A 16,687-nucleotide genomic window follows, 5' to 3' on the forward strand; every position below is an offset into this window, starting at 1 on the left:
ATATGATGTGTCGTGCTGATACGAGTACAAGAATTGCATATCTCTTGCAACACTTGGAGCACGCACACAAACTAGCAGCAATATATCACCACGCTAGACCAGGGACGCATAAAAATGATCCACCAAACGCCCACACCCCTAATATCAATTCATGGTGGCGGGTCGTACAGTCAGTGCGCTGCATCAGGCGACCAAGCTCGCAAGCTGTGGGCCGAGCAAAATCAAGTCCAAAGGCATCGACCCAATCATAGAACTGCACGTCATCTACAGATGCACGATCTCTTGGAATATTGAAGATCGGCGAACCTCTGATTGTGCTTCTTCCTATTCTAACCGGTCTGTGAGTATGGCTCTCACTATAAAATCCCCTTGGCATCCCAATCGCTCGGGGCGGCTACATGGATCTTGCGAGCCTGGCGTTGTGGGACCGGTTGACAGAGGTATAAGAGCCACCTCGGAAGTTAATACTCGCAACCATGAATCTCGTCAGCGTGTTCTTCTTCATTTCCCTCTGTCTCATCGGACAGAGCGCCATGGCGACCTCGACAAATATCGCCTCTCTATTCGAAGTGCAAGAATGGTCGTCGCCAAATACAGAGCTCTCCATACCCGGAACCAGCGACTTCACGAACGCCACATCCAGATGGAACATTTACCGAGCCCCGAGCTATGGAGCAGCGCTTTCGGTCGGGTCGGAGGAGGACGTGGTTGCAGCTGTGAATACCCGCCGTGCTTTCTTAAGAAAGCATACTCGACGAGACTAATGTGCGTCGAATACCTAGGTCAAGATAGCAACAGCCAACTACATCCCGTTTTTAGCCACGGGAGGTCGCCACGGATATGGCAAATCTTTGGGTGAGCTTCAGGACGGGCTGGCGATTGATCTGGGCGGGCTCAAGAAACTGGATATTGATGCGTCTGCTGGTACAATCACCGTCGGACCGGGCGTCACAATAGGGGATATTTTCGACCCGCTTTATGAGACGGGGTATCAACTGCGTGAGTACGGTGAGCCCTGACACGATTAGACAGCGTATCTGATCGATTAAATAGAGACAGGCGTATGTTCCTGCGCCGGCATGATAGGTGTCACACTAGGAGCCGGCATCGGGCGCTCACAGGGACAACAAGGATTGATGCTCGATGCGCTCCAATCCGCGCGTGTTGTAACAGCATCAGGCGAGGTCCTCGAGGCGTCAGCGACCTCAAACGAGGACCTATTCTGGGCGATCAGGGGAGCCGGTCAGAACTTTGGGATTGTCACCTCTGCTACGTACAAGTTGCATCCCGTCACTCAAGACTACACAAGTATCGATCTCGGTTTCCCGGCGCGCCTTCACCAAGAGATTTTTCGTGCCCTTGCCGAGTTTGATACGAGCCCTGAGTGGGCTATCGCGGGTAATATCGCCTATGATGCTGATGCGGGAGAGGTACTTGATACGAGTCTCACGTCTACGAATCCTCTTATTCTAGCTAACCAGCCTACAGCCCGTAGTCCAAACAAGCTGCGTCTACCACGGCCCCCGCGACAAAGCCCTCGCCTTGCTATCCCCCCTCCTGGCGGTCGGCCCGACCTCAACGAATATAACCGAAATTCCCTGGAACCATCTCGCCGCAGTCGCAGCCTTCGGGTCAGACGCCGCCATCTGTGCCCCCGGAAAGACAGTAAGCATCTACGGAGTAAACCTGCGTCAGCGGGACCCCGAGGCTTGGACCTCTGCGTTCGTGAGCATGGCTGAGCTCTATGAGAACTATCCGGCGGCGCGTGGGTCAGTTGTTGTTTTTGAGATCTGGAGTAATCAGGCTGTTCGGGCTATCCCTGACGAGGATACTGCGTATCCTTGGCGGGATGCGGATACTTATGTGTATGTCTCCCCCTCCACCCTACCCTCCCAAATAACTGATCATCGGAACCCTACAGCATGATCCAAAACTACTGGCCGGCAAATGACACCTCGACAGGAGAAGCGGCGACATCCAACGCTAGTAAGATCAGGGACGCCCTGGCAGCAACATCCGGGTACGGCGGGCTAACGGTGTATGTCAACTACGCAAACGGCGATGAGACGCTGGAGCAGATTTATGGGGAGGAGAAGTTGCCAAGGTTGGTTGAGCTGAAGAGGAGGCATGATCCGGAGAATGTGTTTCGGTTTCATCATGGGTTGCCGGTGGTGTATCCCTAAGTGGCGGGGTGGAAGGATTACAAAGAGATGGAGGGGAAAGGGGACGTGGGGTAAATAGAACGTATGTGAGCTACCTGCCAGCGTTTTCATTTATCGAGCTGACGCTGGCATCAAGATTTGATAGTCTCATAGTTGAAACGCCATCCTTCTAGGTGCGCTATACTCTGCATCATCGGGTCATGGCCCAACACGTGCCGAACTTGAATGGCTTCAACCGCTGCAGGCTTAGATACAAATATCAATCCAGTACAATACCTTCCGAGACCCTGGAACTGCTGTCCGTCGTCGTGCCATCTCCCCCATAATCATCCCGCCCTAGCCGCCAGTAGCACCCATAGCGGGTTAGCCACTAATATGCAACCGTTATCGTGCATAAAACTTTCAGAGCTAACATCCACGCTAGGCTGAAGGAGCTCTCATCCCGCGCAGCTTCCGGCAATAAGGCCTAGGCGCATGGTCCAGAAATTGCTCATTGGAGAACGTGCCGTGGCCGAGGCTGCCAGGAGCCCGGATGAAGAAAACCCCTGGTCAACACCCCTCCATCACCCCGCCTTTCATCTCAACCGGATGATGCTGACATGGTGAGAGATTGATGCTTCAAGCTGCGCTGTCTCCCGTATAAAATATTATAAGTAGAGCAGTTCTCAACCATCAGCGTTATCTATCTGTGACTGAAGACTTTCATCCACTCAAGATGGATAACCTCACACTAAAACAACGCGCAGCTGGCATATTCCAGACCGCAAACTCCCTCGCCGATGAACTCGCTGCAACAGGGCACCCCGAACCAACCTTCCAGCATGGTCTGTCGCCGCATCTATACGGCGACGCGCCTCAATCAACGGCCCGAGATCTAAAGCAGCAACTCCTCCGCATGGTCGATGAGCTTCGCGCACTCCTTACAGAACCTGCGGCGCTTCTTGCGCCTGAAATGGTCTGTCTGACAATCACAATTACCGCATCCTGCTATGGCTACTGGCATGGCCTCTTTCTCCCCTTTACAATCGTTCGAGACCCGTCTAACGGTTCACGCATTCTCTTTCCGCCCTCTAGAACTCTTTCCCAACGCTAAGCGTCCACCCTCTCGTCCGGCTGGGCATCGCAGAGAATTTCCCAGATCAGGGATCCAGTGTATCCGGTCTTGCACGATCTCTCCACCTCCGTGAGGATGTAGTACGTCGACTACTCAAGCACAGTGCAGCGCATCATATATTTTATGAGGCCGAGCCAGATTTCTACATTCATACCGCTGCCTCGAGACATCTATCCCAGAACAAGGGGATGCGCGATTGGGTTTTTGTTGGGGCGGAGGAGGTACTTCCGGGATTATTGAAGGTTTGTCGGCCCTAGTGATGTCTGGTGCTCGCCCAGTTGTGTTGTTGGAAAAGACTGGTGCTGATCTTTGATGATGCTACATAGATTGCCGATGCCCTAGAGCAGTATCCGGGGTCAGAAGAGCCTGAACATTGTGTAAGTTTCGTATAGTTCAAGCCAACTCATCACAACTCAACTTTTGTCTGATCTTCTCTCCCCTCGCTGCAAACTTCTCACTTTGCCCGCGTTCAGCTTCTATCTACCCAACCGTGTTAACACAGACAATACCTAGGGCTGGAATATAGCACACAACATCGCCGACCCCGCCTTCAAGGCACTCGCGCGCATGCCCGAGCGTGCCGCCAAAATCGCCGGGACAATGAACTGGCAAATCCAGACACCCGGGTTCTCCCCACACTATCTCGCCGAGGCATTCCCCTGGGAAAGGAAAGATACCAACTGCGAGAATGGAGATCCCAACCCCGAACTCACAATAGTCGACGTTGGCGGCGGGCTCGGCCACATCTCCCGCGCACTGGCAGCATACTCCTCGTCGAATGTGTCTATCCCGCCCGCAAAATTCATAGTCCAAGACATGCCGGACATCGTTGCGGCGGGTGAAGCCTTACTACCTGCCCCTTTGAAGGACCGAGTTCGCTTCCAAGCGCACGATTTCTTCACGCCGCAGCCAGCCTCTCTCCACGGGGCAGACGTCTACCTCCTCCGCTCGGTTTTGCACGACTGGTCAGATAAATACGCAGCCATGATCCTGCGGTCTTTGACTCCGGCGCTGAAGAAGGGCTCGATTGTCCTTATTAACGAGCGCGTTGTGCCCGGGTTCAGGGAGGCGCATTACTTGGTTGAGAGGCCGTTGAGGTGAGTTTCGCAAGCCATCTCTGTTTTCACCAATCGTTGATTGCGTTCTTTGTTGTTTGGTTGCGCATGGGGAGACAAGATGGGTTGCTGATGTGTACGCTTTGTATGTATAGGGAGTTCGACCTGATCATGATGTCATTCCAGAATGCGCGCGAACGCACGAGGGATGATTGGGAGAGACTTATTGCGGCTGCTGATGGGCGGTTTTGGCTGACTGATGTAAGACAGCAGGAGGGGTCGTCGCTGGCTGTTATTGAGGTTACTTGGATGGGGTAGAGTGTTGGTGTTTTCGGTCTGTTCGTGATTCTGAGATCATGATGTAGGTCAAGAGACCGACAAGGCTCGATAGTGCGCCAGGGCAACTATGGGATATCAAACACTTGTTAGAGGCCGTCACACTTCAGCAATGCTGCCCCCCTCCCCGGCAGGAGCGTCTATCTGTTTCGAGCCGATTAACCCTGGAACTAAGTCTTCGATCGCTAATCTGCACGTCTATCTCTATTATCTACAATCTACAACCTAGTTCGCCGCCCTGTCAGAGCCATTAACTCAATTAGAAACCGGCAGCACCGACTCAACAACACCCAGACCATCCCCATCGCGCGTCCAGAACGTAGGCTCGAGTCCAACAGACTCCAGCAAGGTCTTCCACTGCTGACGCGTGCGCTCCAATCCAGAGCAGAACATCATGACGGCCATATCAGTCGTTCCGTGAAGAAACTGCGCATCCTTGTCGGGCAGTATATACTCCTCGATTACGAGCTTAGAGTATCCGGGCTCCATGGCGGCGATGACATAGTTTAGTAGCACGCGCGCCGTCTCATCGGACCAGTCGTGGAAGACAAATTTGAAATAGTATACTCTGGCGCCTTTTTGTTTTCATGCCAGGTTAGCAACTCATGGGGAGGGAACGGCAGGTGTCTCCTAGTTGGTATACTTGCCTTTGACGGGGTTAGGCGCCTTGAAGAAATCGTATTTGACGCCCTCGATACCGGCTGCCTTTAGCTCGGGCGCAGCCTCATCAATCACCGAGGGCAGATCCTCGAGCACCAATTTGCCCGGGCCATTCGGGAAGCGTTTCTGGAACAGCTTCAGGTCGTGCCCAAGGCCACCACCAATGTCGACGATGAGCGCACGCTCAGGGTTTGTATCTGCGCCCGTAAGGATTCGCTCCTCGACAGGGAACCAGTCTCCCCAGTGGACACGGTTGGCGCGTTGGCCCTCCATGAAGTTGTTGAACCGAGTAAGCGCGTCCGGATGCTGGCATAGCCAGGTAAAGCCATCTTCCTTGACGTTGTGGGTGTATTGGAGAGGTGAGCGTAGCGGGTCTTCAGGGTTTCTGTAGTTGGTAGCTGAGAGGTACTCGGGTGTCTTTTGGAGGATGGGGCCAAACTCGCAGAATCTGAAGTACTTTAGTCAGAGGGAGGACGGTGCTGAAGAGGGAGGGAGAATGCCCTGAAACTTACAGAGATTCGACCGTTCCAATGGTCGGTCGGTTGATCATCTCCTTCGAGATGGCTGTGGGGAGGTATGCGCTCGGCTCGGGCTCCTCGACGATGTCAAATGACACCAAGAGGCGCATAATGCGCCCTATGCCAAGCTTCTTCAGTCGGAACTCTCTTTACAGGATACCGGGGAGAACGCACTAACGAGGAGAGGATCTGCTGGCTTCGCGGCCGCCAGTTCTTTGACAGGGACCGGCGACGTGGCCTTCGCCAGGACGGGGAAGATGTTCATGTCATGGGCAACCTTGAGGGCCATGAAGACCATCGGCTAAACGGTAGCGTCAGGATGCCGATCGCATATAGAGTCTCACAGTAAAGGCGGGCGTACTTGATACGACAGCTTGAGGATAGCATCCTTCGGTTTCTCAAGCGCTCGTTGAAGCTTAGTGACGCTGGCCAAGGCCTCAGTTCGGGATGACTCCGATTGAGTCTTCTGGAAGCTTTCGAGCGATTCCTGGGCATTTGCCCAGAGATTCTGGATCTGGGGTGAGGCCATGGCGTCCCGAAGTATGGCAGTCGAAGAGAGGTCCTTGCCAATGTCGACCCGGAAAGAACGAAGGACGTTCCTGTCTTCATATTGCAAGCAGACGGACACCCCGCGCATCAGTCCACCTCGTTGTAGAGTGCGCCGTCCGACCGCCAATAACTCATGTACCATCCTGAGACAGCGCGCAGATCGGCATACTTACCCCCTACGGCGAGGTTGGCAGTGACGGACAGCCTCCGGGTATCGCCTTTTCTCCCGTGTCTGGCCCCATTTTTCATGCTGGTTCGATCCATTGATGATGATCGATGAATGCACTCGTCGAGACTACGGAATCCTTCCGGCTCGTTAGCAAGACAGTTTGCTCCACTGCAATGAGATCCGCGCCGTTGGGGCTCATGATTTGCTCTGATCCCTGTCAGTGCTGCCCCGCAATACTGCACATCGCAATGTCTTTTTCGAAGCATAAAAAGTCCCAAGGATTGTGGTGCTTGCGGTGGTCAAGCCTCGGCGATTCCTGTTTGTTCATCTCCCGGGTTGCAATCGAGTGTGGCAGTCACAACGTCAAGGTGATAAGCTAGTCTTTCACGCGCCGTATACACCTCCCCAGTTGACTAGATGGAAATTTCATCTACATACTCACCTTCCGTACTCAGCAATCTAAACGGTTTTTCTTGAAGGCGTCGAATCCCTGCAGTGCCCAGGGCCCGGTCGAAGCTAATCGTTGACGAGTGCAGACGCCGCACTCAAACAATGAAACCGGGCTTAACACTCCCACCCCAATATTGTCGAGATGCAGCCTCGGAATTGTTCTCCTGGTTCGAACTTTAACAATGTGCATTGTCGTCGTGTCCCGTCTGTCTGAAACCTCGCCCCTGGTCCGTCGCAGGATTTCGGCCTCCACGCGCAGATCCAGAATCCTTCGGCGTCGTGGCTCGTAACAGCGAGGCTGCACTCCGTGTCCAATGCCCACTGGAAAAATGCCAAATGCTCCCGCTATACAGCTCCAATTATTCCTGCCGCGCGTGCAGAATAGTGCCTCACTGCTGTGCCACAGGCTCAATGAACCAGTCTCGTTGCCACCTTCCCCAAAGTACTAAGCTGCAGAACCTTGAGGTTGCTTTCCCAAGGTTCCATACCCCTGGATCCGCTCTTGCATTTTCTATAAAAGTCTCGTCAGTCACTTTGGCGGTCCACCCCTGTGTCCTTCTTTCCCGTCCATTTGACGTCCAGGACAGACAGCACTGTCCAGGTCTGCGAGCATGGGCTACAATCTAACGGCCGAGCTCTACGCGGAGTGGGCCATTGGAATCTTCATCGCTGGTGTTCGGATTTATACGCGATGGGTTGTCGATAAGAGAGGCATGTACTGGGACGATTTGTTTTTGATACTGGGCTTGGTGAGTGCTTCGGCCTCGTTTCATTTTCGAGTGGTGGCTGACCCGAAGCAGGTATTCTGGACGGTAATGACCGTCACACTTCATCTTTGCACAGGTATGTCTGCATAAATTGATTGAGTCTGTCAGCTCAAAAAAGTTGACCCCATGACCAGCCGTTTATAGCTCCAACATCGGTCTCAACGAGGAGTCCGCACTACAAGTCCCCGACAGCGAATTGCACTCGTACAAGCTCGGCTCTGTTCACGCCTTCGTCGCATGGATCGCATATATCCTCGCAGTTTGGGCATTCAAGGGCGTCCTTGTCATCCTATGCACACGAATTACGTACGGCACACATATCTCCTTGAATTGCGAAAAGTACATGCTAATCCGCGTAGGTCGGGCCTCTGGCAGCATCGTTTGTCCCTGGGCGTCGGAACGTTCTGCATCTGCACGTTCACCGTCTCACTCATTTTTGACCTTACCATGTGCCACCCGATTGAGAAGAATTGGCAGGTCAAGCCCTATGCGGGGGGTAGGTGCTACAATACAATTGCGCATACCTCGAACACATAGACTAATTCGCCCCTCTAGATAACTGCACCATCCGTCCACTCAATTACATCGTCATCGAGGTTCTCAGCATCATGTACGCACCCAGCCGATCCTTGAAACCTCACCCAACCTACATCATACCCTCAACCCATGGCTAACCCAACCTAGAACCGACCTAGCAGTAATGTGCGTCCCGATCCCGCTCGTCCTCGCCGCCCGAATCCCATTCTCCCAGAAGGTCATCCTCATCGCCCTCTTCTGCTCCGGCATCTTCGTCATGATCTGCGCCATCCTTCGCGCCTACTACTCCGTCACAGACATAAAAACCTTCGCGACAGCACTAGGCTGGGCATCGCGCGAGTGCTTCGTCTCCGTGTTAATCGTGTGCGCGCCCGGAATAAAGCCTCTATTCGCGCGCTTCAGATGGTTCAAGACATACGGCTCCAGCAACGAGTACAGTCGCTCAAACACGAATACGCTCACGCACACGACGGGGAATAAGTCGCGGGGTAGGGTATTTTCGTCTAAAAACGGGGGTCACTTTAATACGCTTATTTCGACACATGAGAGGGAGCCTTATGAGATGGACACGGGGCTAGGCTGGAAAAAGCATAAGAGGACAGGGAGCTCGGATGAAAGTCAGGAGGCAATTATTTCGTCTTCGCGCGACGTAAAGCATCCGGATCAGGAGAATATGGATAGTATGGGGATTAGGGTCACGACTGATGTTAATGTTGCGATGGAGGTTAGTCAGGAGAGGGCGAGTAGTACATCGGCAAGACCGCAGTATTGAGTGGGCTTAACATACTGTGGGATTGGGCTCCAATATAGTGGCTTTTCTCTTGCAGGTGCGATATTTACTTTAATTAATGACTCTGTACATACTAATTCTCAAAAGGAGGCCGGCACATACTTAACGCTCCGTTTTCGCAGAACAGACATCTATGTATTCTGGCATCAGGAAAGACTCTTCCCTTAATCCCGCGGTCTGAGATATGCTGTCGCCTGCCTGATGATATATAATGTTTGGACTATACACTTCACTAAACCTCACTACGTGCTGAACTCGACAAGTATATAATAGTGCATACGTATCCTTTTGTGCATACCCGTTCTCCCCCCAGTGCCAACCGCCAACTACCTCGTTCCTCAGGCTTCTTCACATTCGCTACATCAACGGACGCCCAGTTTCCATGCTACAATTACCCAACCCACGCCCACGGCCAGAGAACAGCCCACTAATGGAACCCAGCCACTCCGGCGCAGAGGACCCAAACGGAGCCGAATGTTCAAGCTCAGGGTAGACACTCAGATACAACGCATTCCCAGCCTCGCAGCACCACTTGTACGCTCGTCTCGTGATTCCCGGGAATACAGTTGCATCATTTGCGCCGACGATCACAAGGAGCAGATGGGTCGTCTGAGCTCCTTGCGCGGGGGTCTTCAGGTCTTGGAATTCCTTGATTGTCGATAGGGCGGTTAGGTTATGGGTCGAGATGAGCTGCGATGAGTTCAGGTCGTGCACGACGGCGGGTAAAGCAGCCGCACAGAGCTGCGCGCGTTTACCGAGTTCAATCCCTCTCTTGGCGAGGTCAGAAGGAAAGGTGCTGTGTAGTCGGGATAGACAGCCCGGAGAGCAAAGTATAGCGAGGGCAGGTACGTTGCGGAGCCATAGTCCTGGAGTTCTTCGCCCGAGAGGTCTAGCGTCATATTGAGACCTTGGATGATAGCGTCGTAAATGTGTGTGTTTGGTGCAACCGCGACGCCGCCCAAGTATCCGCTTTCCTGTCTCTGTACCTCTTCCTGTTCAAATAGTTTTCATGACGCGCCCCCACCCTGGGAGTGTCCGATCGACGCCCACTCTTTGGATAAGTCGTGGGGGAAGGCCTTCTTCGCTGCGACGGCGGACCAGTAGATGTCGTTGGCATTCGCTTTGGTGGCGATGTACTTGTACGTGGTGTAGTAGTTCCCTAGGCCAGCGTAGTCCGTTCCGGCTCACCACTCGCGGCGAGAGTCTTTCCTCCAAAGACACTAATTCCTTCCGCAGCAGCAGCCAAATGACCCCCAAGGACCTTCGATCACTCCGGCGAGATAAAAATATGCACGATCGTCACTGAGTAGAGGTTCAGCAGTGTTGTCGATATCGTCGGTTCCTACATGGAGACGATAATCCGGACTCCAAGGTGTCGCTGGAGACGCACGGCTAAGAGGATTGTCTCTGTGAAGACTGTTGCTTCGGGAGGTGCGGTCATGTACTTGAGATCACTTGTTAGAGGAGTTTCGTTTTTAGGGGGTGGAAGTTATCGAGGAGAACATACCTTGTGGGCTTCATCTAGAACAACCACTCTCCCAAATCCGTTCCCTTCTTACTTGCCTGACAGAGAGCGCCTCAGGCGGCGGGACATGCGGGAACTTCGTGCGGTACCCGTGCGCCGGGTCGCCGTTTGGTATTTGCGCCGCGGCGAATATAATTGTTGGTTTCCAGCCGACTTGTGTTGCGAATGCTGATTGTCCCGTCGGCACTAGGTGTCTTATTGGGACTTGCTGTGGGAGTGGAGTTTGTTAGACGGAGATGCCGGTGGTTGTGCTTTGGGGGGTGCGTCGGCGGCGGGACTTACGGCTGCTGGGCTTGAGAATGAGGAGGGTGAGTGTGGTGCGCTCTCTTGTCCTGTTGACGAGTAGCGGAACTTGCAAGTGTAGGGCGAGGGTATTCAACAACAGAAAAGGGCTTTCCGACAACATTGTGCGTTCTATATTTATTTAGCCGTGGGTGCTTGTGACAGTTGCCAATGCGTCGATTTGTACTTAGTTAGGGTTATGTACGTTAGTATACGCCTAAATCACTAGGCAGCATCCCTCTGGGGCGCATGGTGCCTAGTCCTTGTTCCTCAATGTATACCTTCTATTGTTTTCGAGATAAATGTTTAATACCAAGTTCACTCAGCCGTCGTTCCATTCGATTCGGAACGCGGAGCTTTGGCGTATATATTTATGCATGGGGTTGATAGGTATGAGATCTGGAGCCATACCCGCGTGCCGTGCCTCTTGCCTTGAAGAATCTAGCCGGACGGGCACAAAAAACCAGATCCTCAATATCCTACCTAGGTAGACCATAGCCTACTTATTCATCCCTCATCCGATTAACAATAACAACCGGCCCCGTGTACTCCCTCCTCCCCTTCCAAACATACATAACCAAACTAATAACAAAAACGCCCCCGAAGATCACAACACTCCAGTTAAAGTTATCCGCCGTAACATGCCTCGTTCCAGGCCAAAGGCTCCAAAAGAGCGCAAAGCAGCAGTACACTAAGCCGATGATATTAACAGGGAGCCCCCAAGACCCCATATCCCAGCGCCGCGGCGGGAGAGTACTCGGGTGTTTAAGCTTGCGGTAGATTACGCACGAGATGGAGATGATGTAGGTGTACATTAGCGCCGCGACGTTGAGCGAGATGATCGCGTGGAAGGCGGTCGAAGAGCCGATATTGATTAGACTCAGTAGGCAGGAGATAATACAACTGAGCGCGATCGCGTTAACGGGGATGCGCCGGTGGGGGTCGACGCGCGCGATCCAGCTTGCAAAGGGGAGGCCTTTGTCTCGCGCGAAGGCGAATGTCTGTCGGGACGTGGAGGCGTTGAAGAAGATGTTGCTGAAGATTACGGGGATGAGGATTATTGATGTGAGGCCGTTGACGCCCGCTGTGGAGACGGCGTTGCGGAAGACGTAGAGGAAGGGGAAGCCTGTTTCGTCGGACAGGGCGTCTTCGACGGAGGGGATGGAGAAGAGGTAGGCTATCAATAGGACAATCGCCATAATGCCGTTTGTGAAGTAGCCCCAGGCGATTGCAAGCGGGACGTTTCGGCCAGCGTTGCTGACTTCTTCGGACATGTGGGCTGTTGCGTCGGAGCCTGCTTTCTTAGTATTGGCCAGCTGGAGCATGGGGCTTGGAGGACATACTCAAAGAGCCGTAGATAGCTGATATCTGCCCGATCATAACACTGACACCCATACTCGACCAGCCACCCTGGTTCGACCACTCTGTGAAGACGGATTTTGCTGTTCGATGGGGCGCCATCGCCCATAGGATGATGAGGATAATGGTCCATGACAAGACATGGAAGATCATGAGGAGGTTGTTCAGGACGGGCATTGCATCGGCGGCGTAGACGTTGAAGACGTATATCACGAGGATCATCGCGAAGACGAAGAGCGTGCCGTGCCAATTCTCGGGGTTGTAGTCTGGGTTGCGGATTGTGATTAGGCCTTGGATTATTGTTCCTGTCAGGAAAGAGCCGGATGCTGAGCCGGCCTGCCATGCTAGTACTGACATCCAACCTGGAGGTAAGATAGATATCGTTATCTTGAGTGGTTCGAGGCGGAGGGATAGGGAGATCAACCTGTGACATAGCTCAGGAACTTCTGGTATCGCGGCGATGAGAACTCTGAGACCCAGTGGTATTGTCCGCCAGATGTCGGTGCCCTAGGCGCGTCAGTACAGCGATGGTCTCCACTGCATAGGCGTTGAACATACATCGAAGCCATCTCAGACAGCGAGGCGATAATAAAGCCGAACCCGATAAAAGTCCATATCATCGACCAGCACATACCCGCCAGCCCTCCATTCTCCAACCCCTCCGTGTTCGATCTATCGACGCCGACTGTTAGCCCGACGTAGGTCCACCAAATCCGTAGAGCTAATACGCACATCAAAACAAACTCCCAAGTCGCCTGCAAGACCGAAGCAAAGCTCAATGCGGCAACAGGTCGCAAATTTCGCTATTCAACTGTGAGGGTTGGAATCGGCCGGCACTATCACGTCAAAAAACACACCTTCAGCTCCTGAACTTTCCCCATCCGATGCATGTCGTTATCGTCGAGAACCGTCCCCGTCAACGGCTGCTGGCCCTGCGAGCCATCGGGACTAGGCGAAGAATGAACCTCGACGTCCATCGTTCCCAGCCGCGCGGGCTTGCTGTTGGTGTTGATCTGCATGCTCGTACGCGTCTGATGGTCGGGTGTTTACGACGACCGAACGATCATGAGCCGAATTGAGTGGATGACGACTGAAATGGATAGGGAGGGGAAGGTGAGTCAAGAAGTAATTGGTCTCGCGTTTGGAAGGGAGAGATGGAATTGCGAGGTGAGATTTGATCGGGGACGCAAGGGGTCGAGGCAGTGAATTATGTGAGTAATTTGCTGGTAATGCTCCGCAGTACAAACCTGGTTCTTTGTTGCAGGACGAGAATTACATGCACGAATGCAAAGACAGGCTTCACTGGCGTGGAAGATCATTGAATTAGTGCAGATTGGCGAGAAGTTTGTCCTTTGTATTGGATGCCCGCAGGTTTTAGTCACTGCCAAGCAGGCTTCGTTGCACAGCTACGTCCTAGATGCATTAGCGGGCCTGCTGGCATGTTGCTGTCAAGCGATTATTAACTCAGAGATAACGGAACTGCTGTTCAGTGTCAACAGGGCTGAAGTAGGCTTAACATCGAGTCCACGAGTCTGAGTGTCCGCGATTCCACAATTAGGGTTACGATCTCAACCGTCGGAACGAAGCACGTCCTCCATCTCCATCTCTAACCGCCAAAAAGGGATGGCAAACGTGGCCTCAGCTTCTGCTGCACCGATTTCCGAGTACACCCTTGCATCTGTACAACCTCATCCACGTCCTCGCCAGGCTCGCCAGCTTACTCGCCGCTCCTCGTGCGCATTGCTTGTCGGCAAGTACACCGGTATCAGCGGGGCTGGAATGCGCGTGCAACCCACGGCCCTTTCACGAGTGTCGACATTCAGCTCGTGCTCTCGTCTGTCCCCCTTGAGCGACGCAGATGAGACATTATTGGCGCGAAAGTCTACGCTGCTCAATCGCGCCCCCCGCAGAATAATGCAGACCGCGATCCGGCTCAATTTCAGATGCGCTTGTCGCAGCACAGCCGTCCAAGCCGACTAGTTCTGTCCTTCCCTCTCTGCCTAATCTGCCCACTGCCGGCATGAACGCGCATCGCAACAAAGGGAAAAATAGCAGAGCACGGATGTCTTATTCTTTCCCTTCTAATCTTGTTTGGGTCAGCGACATCCATTAAAACCTGCACGGTTCCCAGTTAGTCATTTAGTCTCTTGGTCTCGCTAGAGCTAGCGAGGTACCTGGGTGCGCATCCTGCTCGGCTTATTAAATCCTTACAAGCTTTGAGCTGTCCTGCCTAGCTCAGCTACATGTCGAAACCCAACACGCTCCCCGCTGGCGTGAGGGCCCCGCTCACCGCGGACAACGAGGATGACCATAGCGGGCTCATCGTCGTTCTTACCTCCTTCTACCTGGTTCTGTCCTTGGCGTCTGTCTCGGCGAGGGTGTTTACGCTGTATCGGAAGCGCATCGTGCAGGTGGATGATTATGTGTTTGCTGGGCTTGTGGTGCGTTACCCATACTCTATGACTTCACTTAAGGTGACGATGTGTGGCTAATATGGGATAGATTGTAGCATTTACTCAAGCGTCGGTAGTACTGGGACAGGTTCATGATGGTTGGGGAACGCGAGCAGGACCACGTTCGGCAGGTAGTGAAAGTCGAATGTACAAGGTGAGGTACACCTTTCAGCGGCTACGCGCCTTTGACTGAAGTTTTTCAAGGCCGGATACGCTGCCGACATCCTCTCCATCATGGCATTAGGTCTGTCGAAGATATCGACCTCTTTGTTCTACGGCGCGCTCTTCTCCCAACTCAAGCGATGGGTCATCCAAACTGTCCTGTCAACAACCATAACCTGGACCCTTGTATCCATATTCCTTGTCTCGATCCGATGTAGCAGTGAACCGTGGTACGATGTCACTTCTCAATGCAATGGTCTGGTATGAGCCCCAACCCCAGAGCCCAGTCCAGTCACGGTCACGATTTCAAGATTCAACTTATACCTGACTTTGGAAAACGCTATAGTTCCCCCGCTGGCAAACCATCACAGCACTTGATGTCGTAACGGAAGCCCTCCTCGTCGCATATACAGGATGGGCCATCCACAACGTGCGAATTCCCTTCAGCAAGAAGGTCATGGTCTTCCTCGCCCTAGGCTGTCGAATCGTGTACGCCCTTTCACCTCTACCCTTTCTCGCCATTCCAGCTCACAACCCAGCTAACATATTCCTTTCTATAATTGTAGGCTAATCCCCCTCTCTGCCCTCCGCCTCCATTACCTACACTCACAACTCCACTCCCCAACCCCAACCCTAGTCGGCGCCTACGCAACAACGGCAACAGAAGTCTACCTATCGCTCAGCATAGTCTGCCAAATCACGTCGTCGCTGAAATTCATCATCGCCGTGTACGAGGATAAAGACGGGATCTCGTATACGGATGGAAGTGCGAAGTCTGCGAAGTCGCTGGGGAAAAGCGGCGAGTCAAGCGGGTCGAGTGGGAGTAAGAGTAGGAGTTATAGTTTTGGCCACGGGTTTGTGCATGTACATAACCATGGACATTCACTCGGGCACGGGCATGGGTTTCTTCACAGAGGGGCAGGCGTGGAGGATAGGGATAGGGCGAGGCTTGTTGGGAATCCTGAGGACGGGGTTGCGGCAGGTTCGGGTACAGGGGCGAGTAGTGCCCAACCTGGGGGTTTAAAGATTCTGAGGTCTGTGCAATGGAGTGTTGAGGATGAAGCTATTGAGCTTGATGAGCGGGGGAAGGCGGGGGAGAGGGAGGTTTATTGACGGAGAGCGTAGTGTTATTGACGACGCATGTACAACCAACGGGATCAGAATGACAATAGTATTATAATAGCTGATTACTTCTTTTGCAAAAAGACAGGGTGATTTCCTGTCGCCATGCGCAGAGAATATTTGGTTGTCATCACTGCGGAGAATCGTTTCACGGCGTATGTGGGGGATAAAATACATAATAACTCCCACCACCTACGACAACAGGTTTCTCGTCTCGGCACACGGGCATCCCGAGTGAGCTGATCCACTATATATAAAGATCAAGCACAAAAGACACTCGGTAGAGAGATAGCTGGGGAGCACTACAGTTCTAAGAGCAGGTCGGAGGACGTAACCGCAGAAGCATATCCCAATGTTACCGCCAAAACCAATGACTCGCGCAACAAATCTTTCCGCTGACGAGAAGAAAAAGCAAAAGCTGAGCTAGACTATGAATAGTGAATCTAAGGCGAGGTGGCGAATTACACTGCACTTTTAGTCTCGGGTGTGATGCGCATTTCACGCCTGAGGCAGAAAGTTCCAATTACCTCGGCGGGTCGACGAGTCAAGGATGCCAGAGATGGGATCTCTGTACAATGCTTTGTTCCTTTCAGACATCCTGTGGCCTATATTGGGGCCTTTGAAGATACAAAGGCACAGCCATGAAGTGAGGGCGTGGCTACCGAGGAACAGGAGCT

The 16,687-nt window shown here is 53.0% G+C and overlaps 7 protein-coding genes across 7 annotated transcripts; 4 read left to right on the top strand and 3 right to left on the bottom strand.

Moving 5' to 3' along the window:
- Positions 1-2: 2 nt before the first annotated feature.
- On the top strand, positions 3-2,797 carry BDV17DRAFT_259435 (FAD-binding oxidoreductase). Its single transcript, XM_073757438.1, has 7 exons — positions 3-716; positions 783-999; positions 1,054-1,430; positions 1,489-1,865; positions 1,922-2,244; positions 2,299-2,710; positions 2,772-2,797. Exons 1-5 carry the CDS (start codon positions 477-479, stop codon positions 2,181-2,183), a joined length of 1,473 nt encoding a protein of 490 aa, XP_073617179.1. The 5' UTR covers positions 3-476; the 3' UTR covers positions 2,184-2,244; positions 2,299-2,710; positions 2,772-2,797.
- On the top strand, positions 2,597-4,973 carry BDV17DRAFT_45753 (S-adenosyl-L-methionine-dependent methyltransferase). Its single transcript, XM_073764546.1, has 6 exons — positions 2,597-2,710; positions 2,772-3,117; positions 3,237-3,518; positions 3,603-3,653; positions 3,790-4,373; positions 4,487-4,973. Exons 2-6 carry the CDS (start codon positions 2,878-2,880, stop codon positions 4,647-4,649), a joined length of 1,320 nt encoding a protein of 439 aa, XP_073617180.1. The 5' UTR covers positions 2,597-2,710; positions 2,772-2,877; the 3' UTR covers positions 4,650-4,973.
- BDV17DRAFT_280882 (S-adenosyl-L-methionine-dependent methyltransferase) lies at positions 4,923-6,374 on the bottom strand (the record flags this gene model as incomplete). The annotated part of the gene is made up of 5 exons (XM_073759950.1): positions 4,923-5,242; positions 5,315-5,775; positions 5,840-5,963; positions 6,020-6,146; positions 6,207-6,374. 5 exons carry the CDS (start codon positions 6,372-6,374, stop codon positions 4,923-4,925), a joined length of 1,200 nt encoding a protein of 399 aa, XP_073617181.1.
- Positions 6,375-7,565: 1,191 nt separating this feature from the next.
- On the top strand, positions 7,566-9,101 carry BDV17DRAFT_259442 (uncharacterized protein). The gene is made up of 6 exons (XM_073757439.1): positions 7,566-7,762; positions 7,814-7,856; positions 7,915-8,086; positions 8,140-8,276; positions 8,336-8,390; positions 8,465-9,101. Exons 1-6 carry the CDS (start codon positions 7,625-7,627, stop codon positions 9,087-9,089), a joined length of 1,170 nt encoding a protein of 389 aa, XP_073617182.1. The 5' UTR covers positions 7,566-7,624; the 3' UTR covers positions 9,090-9,101.
- Positions 9,102-9,464: 363 nt separating this feature from the next.
- Positions 9,465-11,038, bottom strand: BDV17DRAFT_289957 (uncharacterized protein; the record flags this gene model as incomplete). The annotated part of the gene is made up of 4 exons (XM_073761789.1): positions 9,465-9,903; positions 9,957-10,099; positions 10,667-10,836; positions 10,915-11,038. The coding sequence occupies 4 exons, from the start codon at positions 11,036-11,038 to the stop codon at positions 9,465-9,467; spliced, it is 876 nt and encodes a 291-aa protein (XP_073617183.1).
- Positions 11,039-11,411: 373 nt separating this feature from the next.
- On the bottom strand, positions 11,412-13,386 carry BDV17DRAFT_45808 (putative GABA permease). The gene is made up of 6 exons (XM_073764547.1): positions 13,131-13,386; positions 13,006-13,076; positions 12,832-12,945; positions 12,698-12,780; positions 12,258-12,635; positions 11,412-12,208 (listed from the first exon to the last, which is right to left on the bottom strand). The coding sequence occupies exons 1-6, from the start codon at positions 13,290-13,292 to the stop codon at positions 11,418-11,420; spliced, it is 1,599 nt and encodes a 532-aa protein (XP_073617184.1). The 5' UTR covers positions 13,293-13,386; the 3' UTR covers positions 11,412-11,417.
- Positions 13,387-13,806: 420 nt separating this feature from the next.
- On the top strand, positions 13,807-16,013 carry BDV17DRAFT_259446 (uncharacterized protein). The gene is made up of 5 exons (XM_073757440.1): positions 13,807-14,714; positions 14,776-14,880; positions 14,931-15,149; positions 15,235-15,377; positions 15,455-16,013. Exons 1-5 carry the CDS (start codon positions 14,517-14,519, stop codon positions 15,999-16,001), a joined length of 1,212 nt encoding a protein of 403 aa, XP_073617185.1. The 5' UTR covers positions 13,807-14,516; the 3' UTR covers positions 16,002-16,013.
- The last annotated feature ends 674 nt before the right edge of the window (positions 16,014-16,687 follow it).

The sequence above is a fragment of the Aspergillus undulatus genome (assembly GCF_047715775.1).
Source record: "Aspergillus undulatus strain CBS 261.88 unplaced genomic scaffold BDV17scaffold_15, whole genome shotgun sequence".
NCBI classification, from domain to species: Eukaryota; Fungi; Ascomycota; class Eurotiomycetes; order Eurotiales; family Aspergillaceae; genus Aspergillus; species Aspergillus undulatus.